The sequence below is a fragment of the Chiroxiphia lanceolata genome, chromosome 10, assembly GCF_009829145.1.
Source record: "Chiroxiphia lanceolata isolate bChiLan1 chromosome 10, bChiLan1.pri, whole genome shotgun sequence".
Taxonomy (NCBI): domain Eukaryota; kingdom Metazoa; phylum Chordata; class Aves; order Passeriformes; family Pipridae; genus Chiroxiphia; species Chiroxiphia lanceolata.
Genome location: NC_045646.1, coordinates 16046129 through 16063662, shown reverse-complemented (window position 1 = coordinate 16063662; position 17534 = coordinate 16046129). Strand labels below are relative to the sequence as shown.

At 40.7% G+C, this 17534-nt stretch overlaps 1 protein-coding gene across 3 annotated transcripts in view; it reads right to left on the bottom strand.

The window, feature by feature from the left end:
• Nucleotides 1-10835: 10835 nt before the first annotated feature.
• PID1 (phosphotyrosine interaction domain containing 1) overlaps nt 10836-17534 on the bottom strand; it is an 84727-nt gene continuing 78028 nt past the window's right edge. For all 3 annotated transcript variants that reach the window (XM_032698456.1, XM_032698457.1, XM_032698458.1), the window contains exon 3: nt 10836-12810. In XM_032698456.1, the coding sequence (XP_032554347.1) occupies nt 12334-12810 (477 nt within the window). In that variant the 3' untranslated portion in view covers nt 10836-12333. The remainder of the gene's footprint in view (nt 12811-17534) is intronic.

The window sequence follows — 17534 nt, the reverse complement described above, 5'->3', positions numbered from 1 at the left end:
AGAAGGCCTAGACCCAATACCTGTGGAAAGATGGTCAAAAAAAGGTGAGCAGGACTGTTTCTTTCCCTGAGGAGATGACAGGGACAGTGGAATGAGGAATCATTTCCCAGTCTTGCCCCAAAACATGTTGCCCATCAGTCTCCAGGTGCTTGAGGCCATATTTCTTGTATTGATGTTCTCTGAGATGAGAAACTGCTAACAAACCACCAGGTTTTCAAATGCTCTGGATGATTTTCAATGTTTTACCGGTGCAAGTCTGTAGTCTCTCTGGTACCAAGGTAGAGGATCTGCCCAAAATTCAAGCACCATTCTAAGAGAAGTATTGACAGTTTTATTTCAACTCATTGAGTGACTGTTCCCTATTACAGACAGTACATAGCAGAACTTGGAGACCAACAGGAAGGAAATAAAAATCAGCCATGATATGCTAAGTTTTCCATTTGGGGTAGACACAAGCACAGGGAGATATATTCAGCTGCATAAATACTGTCAGAACAAGAAAGAATCGGGTGATTTTACCCATTATCACTGTATTAGAGTGAAGAATCCTTCATGGGCGAGCAAACAGATTTTAACAGCCTTAAAGATTTACTACTGATTTTAAAAAAAGTTGCACAGCATGTGCATAACCTATTAACTCTTTGCCACATGTTATCTTAGCATTCAATAGTTTAATAGGGTTCACATATAAATTAGACATAGGAAAATAAGAACATCAGATGGCCCTAATGAGGTAGGTAGATTTAAAAAGATGTAAACATTCAGATTTCCTTGGAGCACAAGTCACTTCCAAAGATCCAACAATGCACAAAATGGAGCATCGCTCTGCCTGGGTAATACCCAGTTACTGAAGAGACTCATATTACATTTTACTGTGTCTTCTTACATTTACATCTGAGAAAAAAAAAGTATTTCCTATCCTTGAAGTGAACACAAGAATTTCTGGCTGTATACTCACATAAATGTAGAATTGCACAATTTGCCTTGGGTTTTCTCCTGGTATCATTCTGCCCATGCCTGGCACCACTAAGCTGCTTCCAGACAAGTATTTCTGATTCACTGGAGTGAGCTGATGGTGAAGCACAACACACTGAGCCTTGAAGCTGTGGTTAACATAGAAACAACTCATGAAATTGCTATTACTATTTCAACATTTTGAATGGCATTAATCTTCAGCTCAGCATTATTGTCATTACCTCATCTCTGGAAACGTCCAAAATCCAGTGCCTTGAAGCCCATTTTTTCACAGGCTTTCACTAGGGTCCGTGGGTTATCAACCTGAGCCCTGAAAATCAGAGGTGGGACTAACGAAATCAAACCTTTCTTCTGATCTCCTTTGCAAATGTCCCTTGATACCTGCATGGCCACCAGCCCATCCAAACATGTTGTGAGAAGGAAGCAGGGACAGAGAGCTGCAAGGAGCCTTTAACCCTGTTGCTCTGCAGACCCACCAGTCCATCTGACTGCAACCTCAGACAAGGCTCATCTCTCCATCTCTTGTCTCTCTGTCACCGAAGGCATCCACCCTGCCCTGAGCAAGACAGTGCAGTGGCATGGGGAGGATTGGTGACTGCTGGCATGCCCAAGGACAGCAGGCTGGTGGGACATGGGCAGGAGCCAGCTCAGTACTGTTCTGCCTTTGGCTGTAGCAAATGCTGTTGGAACATGCCTGGCCACCAAGTCCACCAATCAAGGAAGCACCAGGTAAGATGAAGGTGGGAAGGGGAGAGAGGAAAGGGAAAGTAATATCTATTTTTGGACATTAAAAGCAAATATGTCGGCAGAGAAAAATACTTGATTTGAGGTTTGCAAGCGAGTAATTATATTTTTAAAGCTGGCATGAAGCCTGCCCTTTGTCCCACAGGATCTAATCCAATGCCAGCTGAAATCACTTGCACTTGTACTTTCACATAAGTCAGTACTTTACATAAAAAACTCACAGCACAAAATTACCCAATAGAACTGTTTGTAATAACTACCTTTCTATAAAACATTGAACAAATAAGCCTCCATATTTTTAGGAGCATTTAAAATGTTTACTATAAAATTTTATTATGTATTAAACTTAATTACCCAAATTAAATTCTCAATTATTGTACCTGTGCATGCTGTTTTATTTTTCGCTTCAGTAATGCCAGATAGTATAGCTATTCAATCTTATTTTGAAATTTTGACTGCATTTATTCAGGTATTTCAAGATGGTGGTGAACTAATGGTAGAACTTGGTTAAGCTTTAGTATTACTGACAGAAACCACATAGGCTATATACTGCCAGTCACAGTTGGCAACACATCCTGGGACTTTTTTTGAAGAAAGGCTGCAGTGATCAAATAAATGGGGCTGTCTACTAGGTTCTAATGTTGAATCAAAAGCAGATTTCCATTTTGGAGCCAAATCTTTCTCAAAACCAGGTTTTCAAGGATGAAAACATTACATCACTTTGGGGGCAAAGGGAAAGGATACAACAAGAAATTTTAAGGCAAATGAGCCTTATAGTTTGCCAAGTATGTGATTGCTGACAATTAATTTTATTTATGCATTTATGGAACATCTTTTACATTCTTATATCAAGAGAATATATCTCTTCCTCCAACACCTTGAGTCTCTACTGTACTCTACAAACTACTGAAATAAGTTATATTCTTATTATTTCAATTTGAAATTTGAGTTCCCTGTTTCTCTAAATGTTGTAGCAGGCATGTATTTTCTGGAAATCTCACTGATGAGCTCTGCTAGCCATTTAAATGATACAAGCATAATTCACTGCAAAGATATGCCTCTTTCAGAGACCACTTCATTTATTCTTTGCAGTAGCTGAAAAATCCAGGCATGAAATCATGTTTTCCAGCTATGCTTTTTGTCATATTTATGGTCTCTTTGGTAAAATCAAAGGAATGCACTTCTGTGTAATGGGGCATAGCTTGAATGGGGCACGGTAACCATCACACCATAAAATTTAGAGTTCGGCTGCTTGATTACAAAAGCATGTCCTCAATGTAGCCTTTGCACAATGCAGCTGTTTAAATCACCGGGAGTTTAAAATTGGAGTCACTTGAGAACTAAAATTGCATGTGATGGCAAAATGGAAGAAGATATTAAGTCTGGGCTGCCAATTTCAGAGCAATTTCTGGAAGTCTGAGAGCCTACCGATAAAATTATGGAATGTAGAACATGCAGCACTCATTAAACTCCTTTTCTTTTGCTTGCATCATGAGATTTTCTATCTGAACACTTCACAGTGGGCCTCCTTGAATTTAGAAACAGGTACCAATAAACAAGAACTGGGTAGTGATATTTTTGAGGAATGGAGCCTTTAATTTCTGCTGTTTTTCCCCTGAGATGTCCTCTCTATTACCACATGTTCATTTATTACTCCGTTGGACACAATCTTGCAATCTCTACTTGGTTTAAAAACGTTCATGATGTGACAATCCCATGTAAATTTTCAAGTACATACCAACATGCTAATGCAATGACCACTCTCCATTTCCTCAAGGTAATGAGCCTGGGGAAGGCTCTTGGAAGACCTCACTGCAGCCTCCCAGTACTTAAAGGGAGCAGATGAAAAACAAGGAGAGAAACTTTTTACACATGTAGATAGCAATAGGACAAGGGGGAATAGTTTTATCTAAAAGAGGAGAGACTTAGATTAGATGTTAGAAAGAAATTCTTTACTGTGAGGGTGGTGGAGGCCCTGGCACAGGTTGCCCAGAGAAGCTGTGGATGCACCATCCTTGCAAGTGTTCAAGGTCAGGTTGGATGGGGCCCTGAGCAACCTGGTCTAGTGGGTGGCATCCATGGCTTAGATTTGACAGTGGAGCCATCTCCTATTTCATCACCCCAGGATGACAGGGAGCTGGCCTCCCCCACTATGTTTCTCTCCTCTGGGAGCACAAGGCAGAAAGACCTGGTGAGGTAACAGCTCATCATACGCTATTAGCTACAATAATTACATTGTTATAATAAACTACAGCAGCTTTTTTGCTTGTATTTTTCACTCTCCTCCACAGAAGTACCCAAACCATGTGAGCTGTCATGGATGCCCAGGATGACGTGCTGTAACTCAATAAAACTCAATAAAAGCAGGTTTAATAGCACGCTTTTGCTGCTCTTCCTAATTACAAATGATAAATAGCCCTAAATCTTTTTTTTCTCAAGGTAATTCCCAGTTTTCCAGAAAACAGATAAGACCAGACTTCTCTACCTAAATATTACACACTGAAAACACAACCATTTAGTTTTATCAGAAATACATAAGAAAAACGCTGTGATTACTGGGACAGAGCTAATGTCTAACAATTCTCTCTTGAGGGTAATATTTCAGAGACCAGGTCTAATGCCAAAGCATCAGTTAACTTGCCATGCAGAGAGGCTTCTGCAGGGCAAAAGCCAGTGCAGAATCTGTCCTCCATTGTTCCTTGAAGCAATTCACACATTTGCCACAGGAGATGCAGTTTAAGGATTACCAGACAGCATGGCAAGTCTGCTGCTTCTGGTTTTCCTAATCCTCAGCCCTGTTGCCAATAAAATGTCAGTAAATTCAATAGCTTCCAAAACCCTGTGGTAACTTTGTGGCACCTGCAACAGCACAGGGACGAGCATCCTCCTTCCTTACGATCACAAAATTTAAATTGGAAATGAGTGGAAAGCTATTGCTGAACCAAAGCATCACTGGCAAAAAAGGGTCCAGCACCACCCTTTTCAGCTACTGAATGGTTGTAGATTCTTTTTTTCCATGCTTGCAGCTATTGTTTCTCTCCTTTCTATTAAATCAGGGTATATACCACTTCAGACCATTTTGATTTCCACCTGCATGAAATTCACGTACATCTTGCACGGTCTGACATCACTTAATCTGCAAGATTAGAGTTAATTCTCTGTTTTACCTGATTAACTCCACTGAATTGACCACACTTATTTCTCTCTCCAGCTAAGATGCACACAGCTGCTCATCTAAAGCATACAAATTATCTCATAGCCTAGTTATGCTGCTGACACGAGGTCATGAAAAATGTGCCAACAAAACAGAATCCCCAGTGCTCCAGCAGACAACAACGAACCTCATATTTCACTATAACTTGGCAATTAAGTCAGAAGAAATACCTCGGGAGAGGAGCCATTCTCCAGGATTTCAAGCAGAACAAACCACTGCTGCTGAATTAGCTGAGACCCACTGCAGTGTGCAGGCAAAAGGCAAACTGTGCTGAAACTCTTCTTTCTTAACCTTTCTAATGGCATAAATTAGGATTTCTGTAAGTAAGGCACAGGGAATGCTGTGACCTGCTGCACGAGACTGTGCTGCCTTAGGAAAGTTCAGTACAACTCGGCATCACTTCGTCCTGCAAACAGATGAGGTGCTGTCAGCCTGCCAGGCACGCCAGCCCATGGCTTGGCTGAGCTGAGAGCACCCCACAGCCAGTGAGAACAGGGCTGCCCTGGCCCCATGTGTCTTCCTATGTGCCCACTGGTGGCTGATGCCCCAGAGACACATGAGCCAACTAGGACCACCAGTCCTGTCCCACGTCCACCAGTCTCACCATCCTGACATCAAGACATCAATGACCTGAGGCAGTAAAGACTAGAGGCACACCAGCAGAGACCTGTAATGAGTCAATTAGTAAACACTGAGAAATTACTGTTGGTTAAACTTCTGCAAACTGCAGGAAGGAGCCTTTCCCTCTCTACTCAGCACAGCCCAATGCATTACCATATATACACTTCCGCAGCACTGGTAGGGAATAATGTATTTTTCTGACAGGTCACACAAAATTAATCAGAGCACACTACCTGCAGAAGACACTGCAATGGCCCAGGGAGAAGAGCAGAGTTCATTGGAAGTGACAGTGACCTCTTCACAGGGACACCAGGGACAGGCAGAGCAGGATGGCCGAGTTGGGTCAGAGGAGTGGGTGTAGGGGTTCCACAGCTCCTCTCAAAGTAGACCTGTGTCCAGCTCATCTCAGGCTACTCCTTCGCTACTGAATAGCAAAGACTATTAGAAACAGGGAAGGGAGGCACAAATGCCTTTTCTTTGTGTGGCCAGAGCTGACTGAAAAAGACACAAAGAAATATACCTGAAAACCCCAGAGAGAATCAGGTCCTAAACCATTTAGAGGAGCCTGGGTAGATGTGAAGCATGGGCTATTAGTCAAGTACAGTTTCAGATTTCACCTGTTTCTGCACTGGAATAAGTCTGACATATTTTACGAATACAAAAATATCCCACAGTTGACTATCATCATTTAACCTCATTTTTCCTTCCTAGAGGAGTTTCCTTTGAAGTTCCTCTGCGTATTTCATTATTGTCTTGGGATCTGGAAAAGCTGTTGTTACTTGAAACCACCAGATCTGGAATCCATTAAAGATGAGACCGAGCCAGGGAGCACCGGCATGGTACTAAGCACTCAGCCACAACAATTTAACCCAACTGTGCAAGAAAACCTTGATTAATTATATCCTCAGTAATTATGCCTAAAACTATTTCTACTCTCTAAATGAGAGGTAACTAATTTGAGATAACTAACTTGAAATAGAAATAACTCATTTTTCACATGTACATGACCCATATCAACTGTATAAAATTACAATTTACTTTCTAAGAATGAAATCCACTCCTGCCCATGGTTCTCAGAAAATCTATACTTCCCATCAAAAAACATACCAGTGACATGATGCATTATTCATAGGATAATAATGTTTCCTCTCTTTCCAAGAGCAATACAATTTACAGGAAAATAACAGAGAATGTAAAGCACCATGCAAATCAAACACAATAGATAAAAGTTATCACCTAGCACTATCTTCCCATTCTGATTGAGAAATCAGGAGAGATACTGCAGTCTGCACAGTAACAGCCCCCTAGTAAAGGGACACACTGACTCTGCACCATGTAACATGTACAGTAACTAAGAGTCACTCCTTTGCCATCAAAGCTGAGCTACCTCTAACGGCATATTTTCAATAGGTGTTTTCACCTTGCCAATGTAAGCACAAGTCACTGTGAGCAGTTTTCTCCTCATGAGAAAACATTAACAGCCTTTTCACATACACCTTCCACCAGAGACATTAAAGAAACCAAAACAAACACCCCGCTCCCATCTTTCTAGCAATAACTGGAAATCATGCCCACTGCCTACAGGACCTATTTCTAAAATGCTCCCATGCTGTTAGCACAGTGTGAGGATTATCTTCAAATGCACTCCTAAAGGCTGCTCAGTAGATAGAGATTGTTACTTTGAGTATTTTTAACACTTCCTCAATTGTGCATTAGAAACCTGATCTTCTGCTTCCAGTTTTTCTGAAAAGAACTTGCAGCAATGCTAATTTCTTGCTGAGATGCAGGATTTGAAGCTTCTCTTTCAGCAAAGGAAATCAACCATCTGATGGAAAAGGAGAACGGACAGAGTTGGTGCCACCCGAGGAGCCCATCAAGCACCCTGCTGCTGGCACGTCCCACATGAAGGCAGCAACCCTCTGCTGCTGCACCACCCTGTGAAGTCCCAGCAGTGAGCAGGGTCCAACCCACACAAACCCAACCACCTCCGGGCACTGGCCACACCAGAGCATCCCTTACCCCGTCACTACTGTGGGAGCTGAGCACATCACATTCCAGAGGAGACTTTCTTAGAACATAACTGTGCCGGGGAGCTCTGCTGAACTAAACTGTAAAAGCTCTCCAACAGCTTATCCTCACTCCTCAATCTTCCCTGAACTGTTCAGTTTGGGGAAGCCCTTCAGAGAAAGATGAACTACTCCCCATTTTTCACGTCTCCAGTTCATGCTCAGATACCGAAAATCTCAGCCTGGCCGTCTCCATTATCCCCCATGTCCCTGCTGGCTGGGGCCTTGCTGTGTCCTCCCACCCCTCCCCACAGCTCTACCAGCCTACAGCATTCACCCATATGCAGCACAGACTCAGCATGTGCATCACATCTGTGCTTCCAACATATTTCACAACCCTTTTTCAGGGAAGGCACTGCAGCAGACAGGATAACATCTCTCCAAATACACAACTATTTTCAACAAATTATTGTATCTTCTTTAACAGCCCTCACCAAAATTAATCGCAATCCTAACTGAAGAAATTCTCATGGTACTTACAATGAACTACTGCCATACAAGAGAAGTCTTCCCAAACTTCAAGATTAGCCTGTGCAACTCAGCTATAAAAATCCAAACCAACAGCTGAATCCAACTGTCTTACACTTTCCCACAGGTACCAGCAACTCCTCCATCCCAGCCCAGCATCCTGCAAGCATCATGCCATGCCCCTGGCACAGGCACACAGATGTCCTGTGGGTGCAGCCACAGGGGCACAAGTGTCTGGGCCCTGGGAGGGCCCTGGGAGGGAGAGGGACAACACCCATTTTCCCCAGCCAAAGATGATCAGTGGTACAATGAACAAGAGGAAGCATTTCAATGGAATTAAACAAAAAAGGAGCTTTTAAAAATCCCCTGTATCTGTTTAAAATTACATTAGGAAAAAGGTATAATGAGTGTCCCAATTTTCAGGAAAGGATATGTTCCCTTACTGTAAATTCTTGGCAGATTGGACACTCTGGTCTACAGGATAACAATCATACATTTATGATATCACTTCCCAATTACACACAAATTAATAATTCACTGCCACAGGGAAAACTGAGCCCAATCATATATCATTCTTACAGCAGCTAATTGGGCATGGAAGGGAGAGCTCTGGTGGTAAATGGTAAATAATGCATATAGTACATCAAATTTTGCATGTAGATAGACAAGTTAATTTGCTTCCCACTAACAAAAAAATTTTTAATAAGTAAACCATTTATCTCAGGACTAACATGCAAGATTGCCTTCACATATACGCCTACTGTTACATATGTCCATCAGACAGAAAATATTTAACAAGTAACATGTTTCAAGATCCGTGTGTGTGTACATGTGTACATATATATGTGTATACAGACAAACAGAGAACCTTACAATTCAAATAAAATTAAATGTGAATTCACTGATATTGAAGTCTCAAAACTTGCAAGAATAACATATATATGTAAAGTTTTCTAAGAGATTGATATGGGATTGCCTCTGTATCTCAATCACATGCTCTTTATTTGTAGGTTTTAGGAAAATTAAAAGCAATTCATTGGCAAAATCCTTTTTCATGTAAAAATGAAGTCACTCACTACTGGAAAGCTAGGGAGTGAAACCAGCTGCAGAGGGGTTTTTTTGTTTGGTTGTGTTTTGGGTTGTTTCTTTTTCTTTTCCTTTTTTTTTTTTTTTTCTAAACAAAACATTCAGCTGTTCTTAGGGGCTTTTGAGTTTAAAACATGAAAGACATGAGTCTCTGCCTTTCTCCATCCCCATGGGCTAAAAACCCATGCACATCTAAGCAATTCTCATGCAATCTGTGCTTGCCAGTGCAGAGTGTTGCTCTCCCCATAGCAAAACTGCTCCTGAGCAATCATACACTCACAGCTCCAGAGATAATTTGGTAGGTACAGAAGAAATTCAGATTTTAGAGCTTGAAAACTGAACAAACTTACTCTATATGGAGTAACACTTACTTTCTCTTCCTTAAGGTAGTTAGAAAAATTATGAAAATCACCTTGACATAACCCCAGTGACGTTACATAGGGATGTCGAGGTGTAAAGATCAAAATACTCTCTACATTTTTCACACTTCTAATAACACACTTAGATATTCAAAACTTTTCCACTCTTGCCTACAAGCAGAAGAGGGAAAGAAATCCTTTACATGTTTTCCTGGCTGACACTGAAGGAACTCATCAACCCACAGCGGGATGCAGTGAGATCCAAAACTGGGCTCTTTGTAGTTGAACAGAAAAGCCTTTAGCCAACTGGAAGTGACTTCTGATGGAAACTTCATGATTTTTCTTTTCCAACAGATTAATTGAAGGAAAAGTTTAACTTGATGTTTCATTCCAGTATCTACTGGCAACCGATAATCAGTGATAACTGCTATGCTTGCAATTCAGGACTGAAAGCTTTTCTCCTTCATGCAAATGGCATCACACATTTGGTATTGATAATGCAGAGAGATTTGGCAAGAATTCCATATTATCTAAGGATCCAAACTCATGATACTGATTATTTTTCAAATCTCATGTTTTCTAAGACAAACTGCAGTTCACATTCCCTCATATTCCCTTGCATGTTCGAACCCTTAGAAAATAGCTGGTTCATGTTTCAAAGGGTCTGACTTTCCAATAAAAAGGACTAGAATGTTCTCCTTCATATTTTATTTTTATCATACAAAATTCTCATGTAACCCATAGCCTCCAATTGATGAGGAATTATTGCAGACACCACAATACCAAATATCCTTTCTGAGCACTCCCCAACCCACTGTAAATCAGTACATCTGTAAAACAGAAATGTAGACTGTCCTGTACAAGAAAAGACAAAACCAAAGCTGTCAACAAAGGTATTCCTTGCTTAACCCACCCCAGCAGGTGACTGCTCCCACTCAGCAGAGCTCATTTCAACTAGTCAGGTGGTGGGAGGGGGTGGTATCACTGCATCATCCTAATAAACAAAAATTATAGATCATGTCCACCCTCAACAAAGTAAAAAAAAAAAAAAAAAAACCCACAAAAAAAAGCCAAACAAAAACACTCAAACCCCAAAACAAAACAAAACCTCACAGCAATAATTAACCTAAATATTTAAAAGAAAATAATTTTAGAGTGCTAATGGTAATACTCACGAAAACTGATGTAATACTTAAATGGAAATAAATTAACATTTTCATTCCACTAAACAAAATGAATACAAAACCCACACACATAAAACCACAGAGATTACACTGAAAAGACAGCTTAAATCTAAAAGGGTTTAAATCAAACCTTTTTTTTTTTATTAAAGTATGAATGCATTTATGCTGGAGAACAGTTTACATACATTATAAAGCAACAAGCATATTTTCAAGAGGTGTGGGCCCTCCTCAATATATCTCCATGCACAATGTACATGCTTTACCACTGGACTCGCACAAACACTCTCACATACAAACACGTAGATGCACAAAACACAGACACAGAGCTATCTGCTTGGATTAGCTTTCTTTTAAGGCTTCTGTAAGGTGCCCTAGTGCCCCTAACATTACCATAATTACAAACAAAGTCGTACAAAGGAGCAGAGTTACTTGCAAACTATTGATCTGCTCTCAGCCTTAAAAAATATCAAGTGAAACAAGTTTTTCCTTTTATTTGAGTTTTATTAAACATCTGCATTTAAGAAAGGCATGACTGCATATCTGCGAACAAGGAAAGATATGGGAATCTTAACATGAGGTTCTCAACCAGAACAGATGTTCAAACCTGGCTCCTAAGGGACCATTTCCTTTGATCTTTACAGTAACACAGCCCTGGCTGTGTGATGAGACACTGCCAGCTCCATCCCAGCAGGGCCACTTGACCAGCAATGTCCGGTAACACGGACTCGTGGCTCCCGTGCTTGTGGCACTTCAGACCTGAGGTTGATGAGAAGTCACAGTTCAAACACTGACAGACCCAAGTGTCCCTCAACTACTCCCAGTGGGCCCCCCTCCTGTGGAGCACATCAGGGGAGGAAAATGCACAGATAGCAGTGCTGACTTGCTGTACCCCCAGCCACGGGGGAGTATTTTTGCCCACCCCTTTTTGGTATCCTGCAGTACACAGTCTGAAACTGCAACTACTGGTGTTGGGTGAAAGATGTGGCAGCAGGTATATTAAGAAAATAGGTACAATGAATAAAATAAAGGATAGCATATGATATAATGTGTACATACAAGCATCTTTCATTTTTATCTGTGAAATGTGAATTAACTGCAGAATGCCAGGCCATTAGTCTAAAAGGCTATGTATGGCTGTCTCAGCCTACGTACGGTCAAAGGATTTTTGTGATGCATTGTGGAGAAAGATTCTTCGGGAACCATTAGGGCTTTCCAGGTCTACTTGCTCTTGTGCATCAGCATCAGCCCGCAGCTAGGAATGCCAAAGAAGCAACTAATAAAATTACCTGACCAGTCTTATAAGAAAAACAGGAATGACTGTACTTCATGGTATGCACCTGAACTACAGAGATGAGAAAGGGGCAGCGATGAGTGGGTGGGAGAGACGGGGGAGAGACATTTTTTCTCACTTTTACAACAGCAGCAGATTTCAATGTAACATGATTACTTTAATGATGCGTAATCTGTAGGTACCAAATTGCTCTTTTGATTTAAAAAGCTGGTCAGACAAGTGTTTGGCAGTCCTTTCATTCCCCTGTTTCAATTTTTGCTTATTCTTCTATCAGCTCTCATTCCCTAAGCCGTTTCTGCCTCTGCTGAACCGTGAATGAGTCCAGTCAGCCATCGTCAGATTCAAACTCATGAGACACTTCCTCTGACGAGCTGTTCCTGTGGATCCGGCCATCACTTTTCATGCTGTGAAAAGTCTTCTTAAAGGCCTCCATCATGGCATGGGCCAGCTTCTTGGCCTCCAGCTTGCTCTCACACTCTACAGCATGGCAGTCCATCTGGTAGGACAAGTCATCGTTGATCTCCCGATAGACCCAAGCAAAGATGTTTGGGCTGATGTTGTGGTCAGCAGTGCAGTAGGCTATACGTGCTACCTGAAAGGTATCCATGTGGACTGTCGCCTCACCTTTGAGGTCCAGATGGTGCAGCCAGACTTGGAAAGGGCGAATTTCCAGAAGGGCATTAGCTGGGTAAACATCCTCCCTGGTGAGCGTGTGCTTCTTCCATAATTCAATGACTGGTTTCTCTGTGCAGCCTGACAAAAATTGCATCCCTGTTGTGGAAACCTTACCCAAATACGTAACCTGCAAAGAAGAGCAAAGACAGGTGAAAACACAGATGACAGACTCGGGTGTTACTTTCTGCCATTCCAGGGAACTTTTCTTTATCTGGAAAATAAAAACATCCCCCCTCCCCTTGAAAACTCCCCTGAGTGCCCTTCACTTTCAGTAAAACAGTTTTCAAACTGCTCTCCAAATATTTGCTTTTCAGACGCTGAATTCACCATTCAAACACAGAAGTTAAAAATGGCCAGTGTCTGAGTTTCAAGGGATTTCTCTTTTGTCAGCTACCCCAGAAAGCCCACCTTTAGAGCCCCTGACTGCCTCTAAGTTCATGTTTGCAAGTGCAAGTGTTGGTGGAGTAGGGCCCAGGTAGCTTTTTTTCCCTCCCTACTTTATTCATATGATTTATTTGCATCATATTTTGAACATTACTATTAGGGAGATGGAGACATTCTCAGTTTGATAATGCAAGGCTGCAGGGGGTCAGAAAAAGCATGATCGCAGCAGAGGATTTAAACAGTTTGAATGTGTGGGTTTTTTTCAAAATGATCCTGGTTTTCCACCACTTCTGCTGTTTCTACTTAAGTATTAAGACAGGAATAGCTCAAAGCTGTTCAAAACTCTATCTTTCAAGAGAGCTGAGACATTTATTACATCAATTTAAAAAATACGCTGTTAAAAAAAATCTAGTAATAGATCTACCTTAGTTTAATCATATCATCTCTCTGCTTTTCTGTCTAGCTCTTTTGAGAAAATCAAATCCCAAACAGCACAGGAAAGCAAGGTGGTTTTAGTGCCCTTACTGTATTTTGTTCACCAAATATCAAATTCACTGAGAGGTCCATATCAAAATTCTCTGTTAAGCCTGTGCAGAAATATTCCCCTAAATCTGTGCAGCTGCTAATAAGGATTCCTTTCCCTTACAGTTGAATGGGAGATTATTTGATCTGGGAAAAGAGGATTTTCTCTAGAAAAGACAGGTCAATGGCACACAAATACAATTATGCAGATTATTCCATTTATCGCTTTGTCAGAATGGTGCATTTAAGAACAACTATATGAAAGCAAAATTGCTTCTTATTTGTGTCTTGCAGAAGTAACTGCCTGAGACAAAACCTTGTGCCTCTTGCTTGATGTCTTATAACCTCCAGTACATTTTACTCAAGGCGTTTGGAGCGAAAAATTAATCACATACACTTTCCAAACTAATTTCTTCAAAATTCTGTATTAAACACACAGTATCAGTTATTTTATTGTTGTAAATGCATTAAGAAATGTAGAGAAAAAAATATGGAATTTCCACATTTAAGCACATTTAAAAAATCATAACCACAAGAAATACAGGATTTGTAATCCATGCAAACAAAATTTTCCACAAGAAAAATATTTTGCTGCAAGTTTCATAGGTTTTGTTAAACTCAGAGACCTAAATTAAGCTATAATTAAGGAAAAAGCTTACCAAACTGTATTGGAAGTCTGTGTAGCTTAATCACGCCTGCCAAAAAAGCAATTTCATAGCACTGACATTTCAAAATGGGAAGTTTTATTCTTTGCCTATAAATATTCATGCTTTGCACAGGAAATATGCTAAATCTTATAAAGCTTTATGCTCTTTTTTTTGAACAGTGGGAAACACAACAGCTAGAACAGTTAACAAGGCAAGACCTACCAGTGTTTTACCTTTTTTTATTTTATTAGTGATGAGAGTTGAGTTCCCTCAAGTACTGTAGAATAACTTAAAAGAAAACCTCAGAGCTCACAGTGCCAACTAAACACATACAAACAGCACACGCAGGACCAAAGAGGAATGTGTCTGCAACATATATCCACAGTCATATTGCTTTGAACAGATCAAGATCATTGGGCAAATTTGCACATTCAGTATATTCTCCAATTTATTGTGTTTGAATGGTGAATTCAATATATTCCAAAGGTTCATTCAGCATTGTTTCATATTCACAAGTCAACTAACAAAAAACAAACACATACTGTAAATTGACATTTGGGGTCAAATTCAAAGCCCATTGCAACATCACAAGTCCTTCACTGACTTCAAAGAGATTTGCACAAAGGCTTTAAACTCTGAGAAACAGAAAAATATCCTCTTGCTCATACACTTTGTCACTGCCCAAAGACAGCCGTGAATCCCTGGCTGCAGGAGTGAGCTGCCACCACTGTAGCATTTTGTCCCCCAGTCACTGTTCGTAGAAGACCAGTGTCAGCTGGGTCCACAGAAATAAGCACCTCTCATGAGTGCACAGCAGTCCATGCAGGGAATTGTTCCATTATTGGTTTGCCCTAAAGAGGAAGCTGCTGACAGCATGTGAGCTGCCCTGAGCAGCAGCATGAGGGCTGGAAGAGGAGAGGAAAGCTAAGGCAGCCCCATCCCAATTAGGCAGCATTACTACAGGCCTCCCCAGGCAGTCGGCACTGCTGAGCAACATGCTCTAATCCACCCCAGCACACAGCATCAGCTTCTGAGCACAGGCAACTCCCAAGAGATGCTCGTGACACCTCCAGCAGCTGAGGAGCAAGATCAGAGCAAGTTGTCACACAGCAGCATAAACTGAATTTTATGTTCTTCTCTGTTCCTTTGCAGACACTAACTGCAAACCCCTGTTGGCCATCAATCCATGTGTGGCCTGCTTAAGGGTGAAGTTGCAAAAAATAATGTACTTCCTTAAAGTAAAGTGTTTTTATTTTAAGAAGAAAAGCACTGAATTACTCTGAAAGCAGCCAATGCAAAAGTAACTAATAAGGAGGATGGGATGATGGCTCATTTACAAAAATGGGATATACTAGTCTGATTTACTGTTCCAGTTTTGTCACAGTATAACTGTGTAGGAACCTTTGGAAAGTTACTTCTTTTAACACCACTTTGCATTTTCATTATATAAATTTGATTTTCCTTTGAGGACATTCCATAAATATTTATAAGGTGCTTAGCCATTACAACAAGCAGTTCACAGGAGAGAGAACAAACAAAGCCTCTGCTTTAGAGTCTCTTCTGTACTGTCTTACATAGAAACATCTACACCTACTAGTGCTGTTATTTTTTGTTTCTTTTTAAACGAATAATTATTTTTTTCCTAGTTGAGATACAAGCATTTGACAAGAGCAGCATCACTGAAGCTCTTAGTGAAGACAGATGTCTAACATTTCATTGCATCATGGTCCCCTGATAAAAACAGAACAGGGATACAGGGGCTGGCAAAAGACCTCAAATATTTGACCCATAAAAAGGTATTTGACCCATAAAAAGGTATTTGACCCTAAAATGGCAGTAACCTGTTCAGAAGAAAGTTTTCTCCATGATTAAGTATCATCTACATGTTATCCACTAAATATTAATCCTACTGAAACTGTCCAATTTATTAACTTAGACATTAACATTTGCATAATTGCAGGGACAGTATGAACTAAAACCAGCAAAAATTGGATTTTTAGGTTACTTTTCCCTGAGCTCTCAGTTACAAGGTTATTCCACAAGCAGTGCTCCCTCCCTGCATTTCAGCTCTTACCTCAACACATTTCACAGTGTTCCCACCTTTGTTTAAATGCCCAGAAACCACTGACCACACACATCATTAGAGTAAAGCTATTACAGTACAACCATCTTGCTTTTCAATTTCCAAGTCTGCCAATCAAAGGTCAAAGAACAGATGATTCTTCCCATTATCAGATGGAGAAGAAAACTATTTTGAGGTAAAAACTCCCAGTGGTGGTCTTTTCCATCAAAATTTTTGATCTCTTATCAGTGTGAAGCCAGCAGGGAAGTACAAAAAAAAAAATCCAAAACAGAATTTCATCTTTAATACTCATAGAAACCACACGTGAAGGGCACAAAAAGACATTAGTAGTAGCAGTAGTCTTATTATTGTTGTTGTTGTTATTGTCACAGCTATTATTGCACATGCAAACACACACTGGAAAAGTGCCTAAGCAGAATCAACTGTACAGCCTTACTAAGTAGAGAGTAATCATTGTCAAAGACAGGCCAAAGCCACAGGGAAGGCTGAAACCTGCATCTGTGATAATACAGCTCTGACCACCAGCCAAAGTTCACCAAGACTGAATAATGCCTTTCCTTCCTCTGAAACACTGGAAGTCACTTGGTAGCAAACACTGGTTCAGGAAAATTACTTATTTGTGAAAGCATGGCATATCCTATAGCAAGTGTCATCCTATACACAGTAAGGCCAGTAGCTGTGGGCCCTCCCCTCTAGGGTTGTTAAGTATTGGACCAGGCTGCCCAGGGAAGTGGTGGAATCTCCATCCCTGGAAGTGTTCAAGAAACAACTGGCCACGGCACTTAATGCCATGGTTTAATTGACAAGTAGTGTTCAAAGGTTGGACTCAGTGATCCTGGAGGTCTTTCCCAACCTTAATGATTCTATGATTGTAGCATCAGTTCAAGGCAGAATAGCTACGCGTTGGTTGTAACAAGTAAATTATGATCAAGTTGTTGCAGCCTTTACTTGCCTTAGACACTGTATTATAAGGGAGCAAAGTAATGCAAAAGCCAGCTCAATGCCACTGTGTTAACCTTAAGAAGTAAAGGCATTTCCTGTCATATCTTCTGTCCCACAAATTTCTGGAAGATATACCTCACAACAATTTCCTGTGCATGTTAAAAATTATCCACATTCTTTCCAGCCTTCCTGTGGCAAATTTCACTCACTGACAAGCCACTGTCAACAACCATGACATAAAATGCACTTGAGGTTTCAGCACTTGTATGCTTG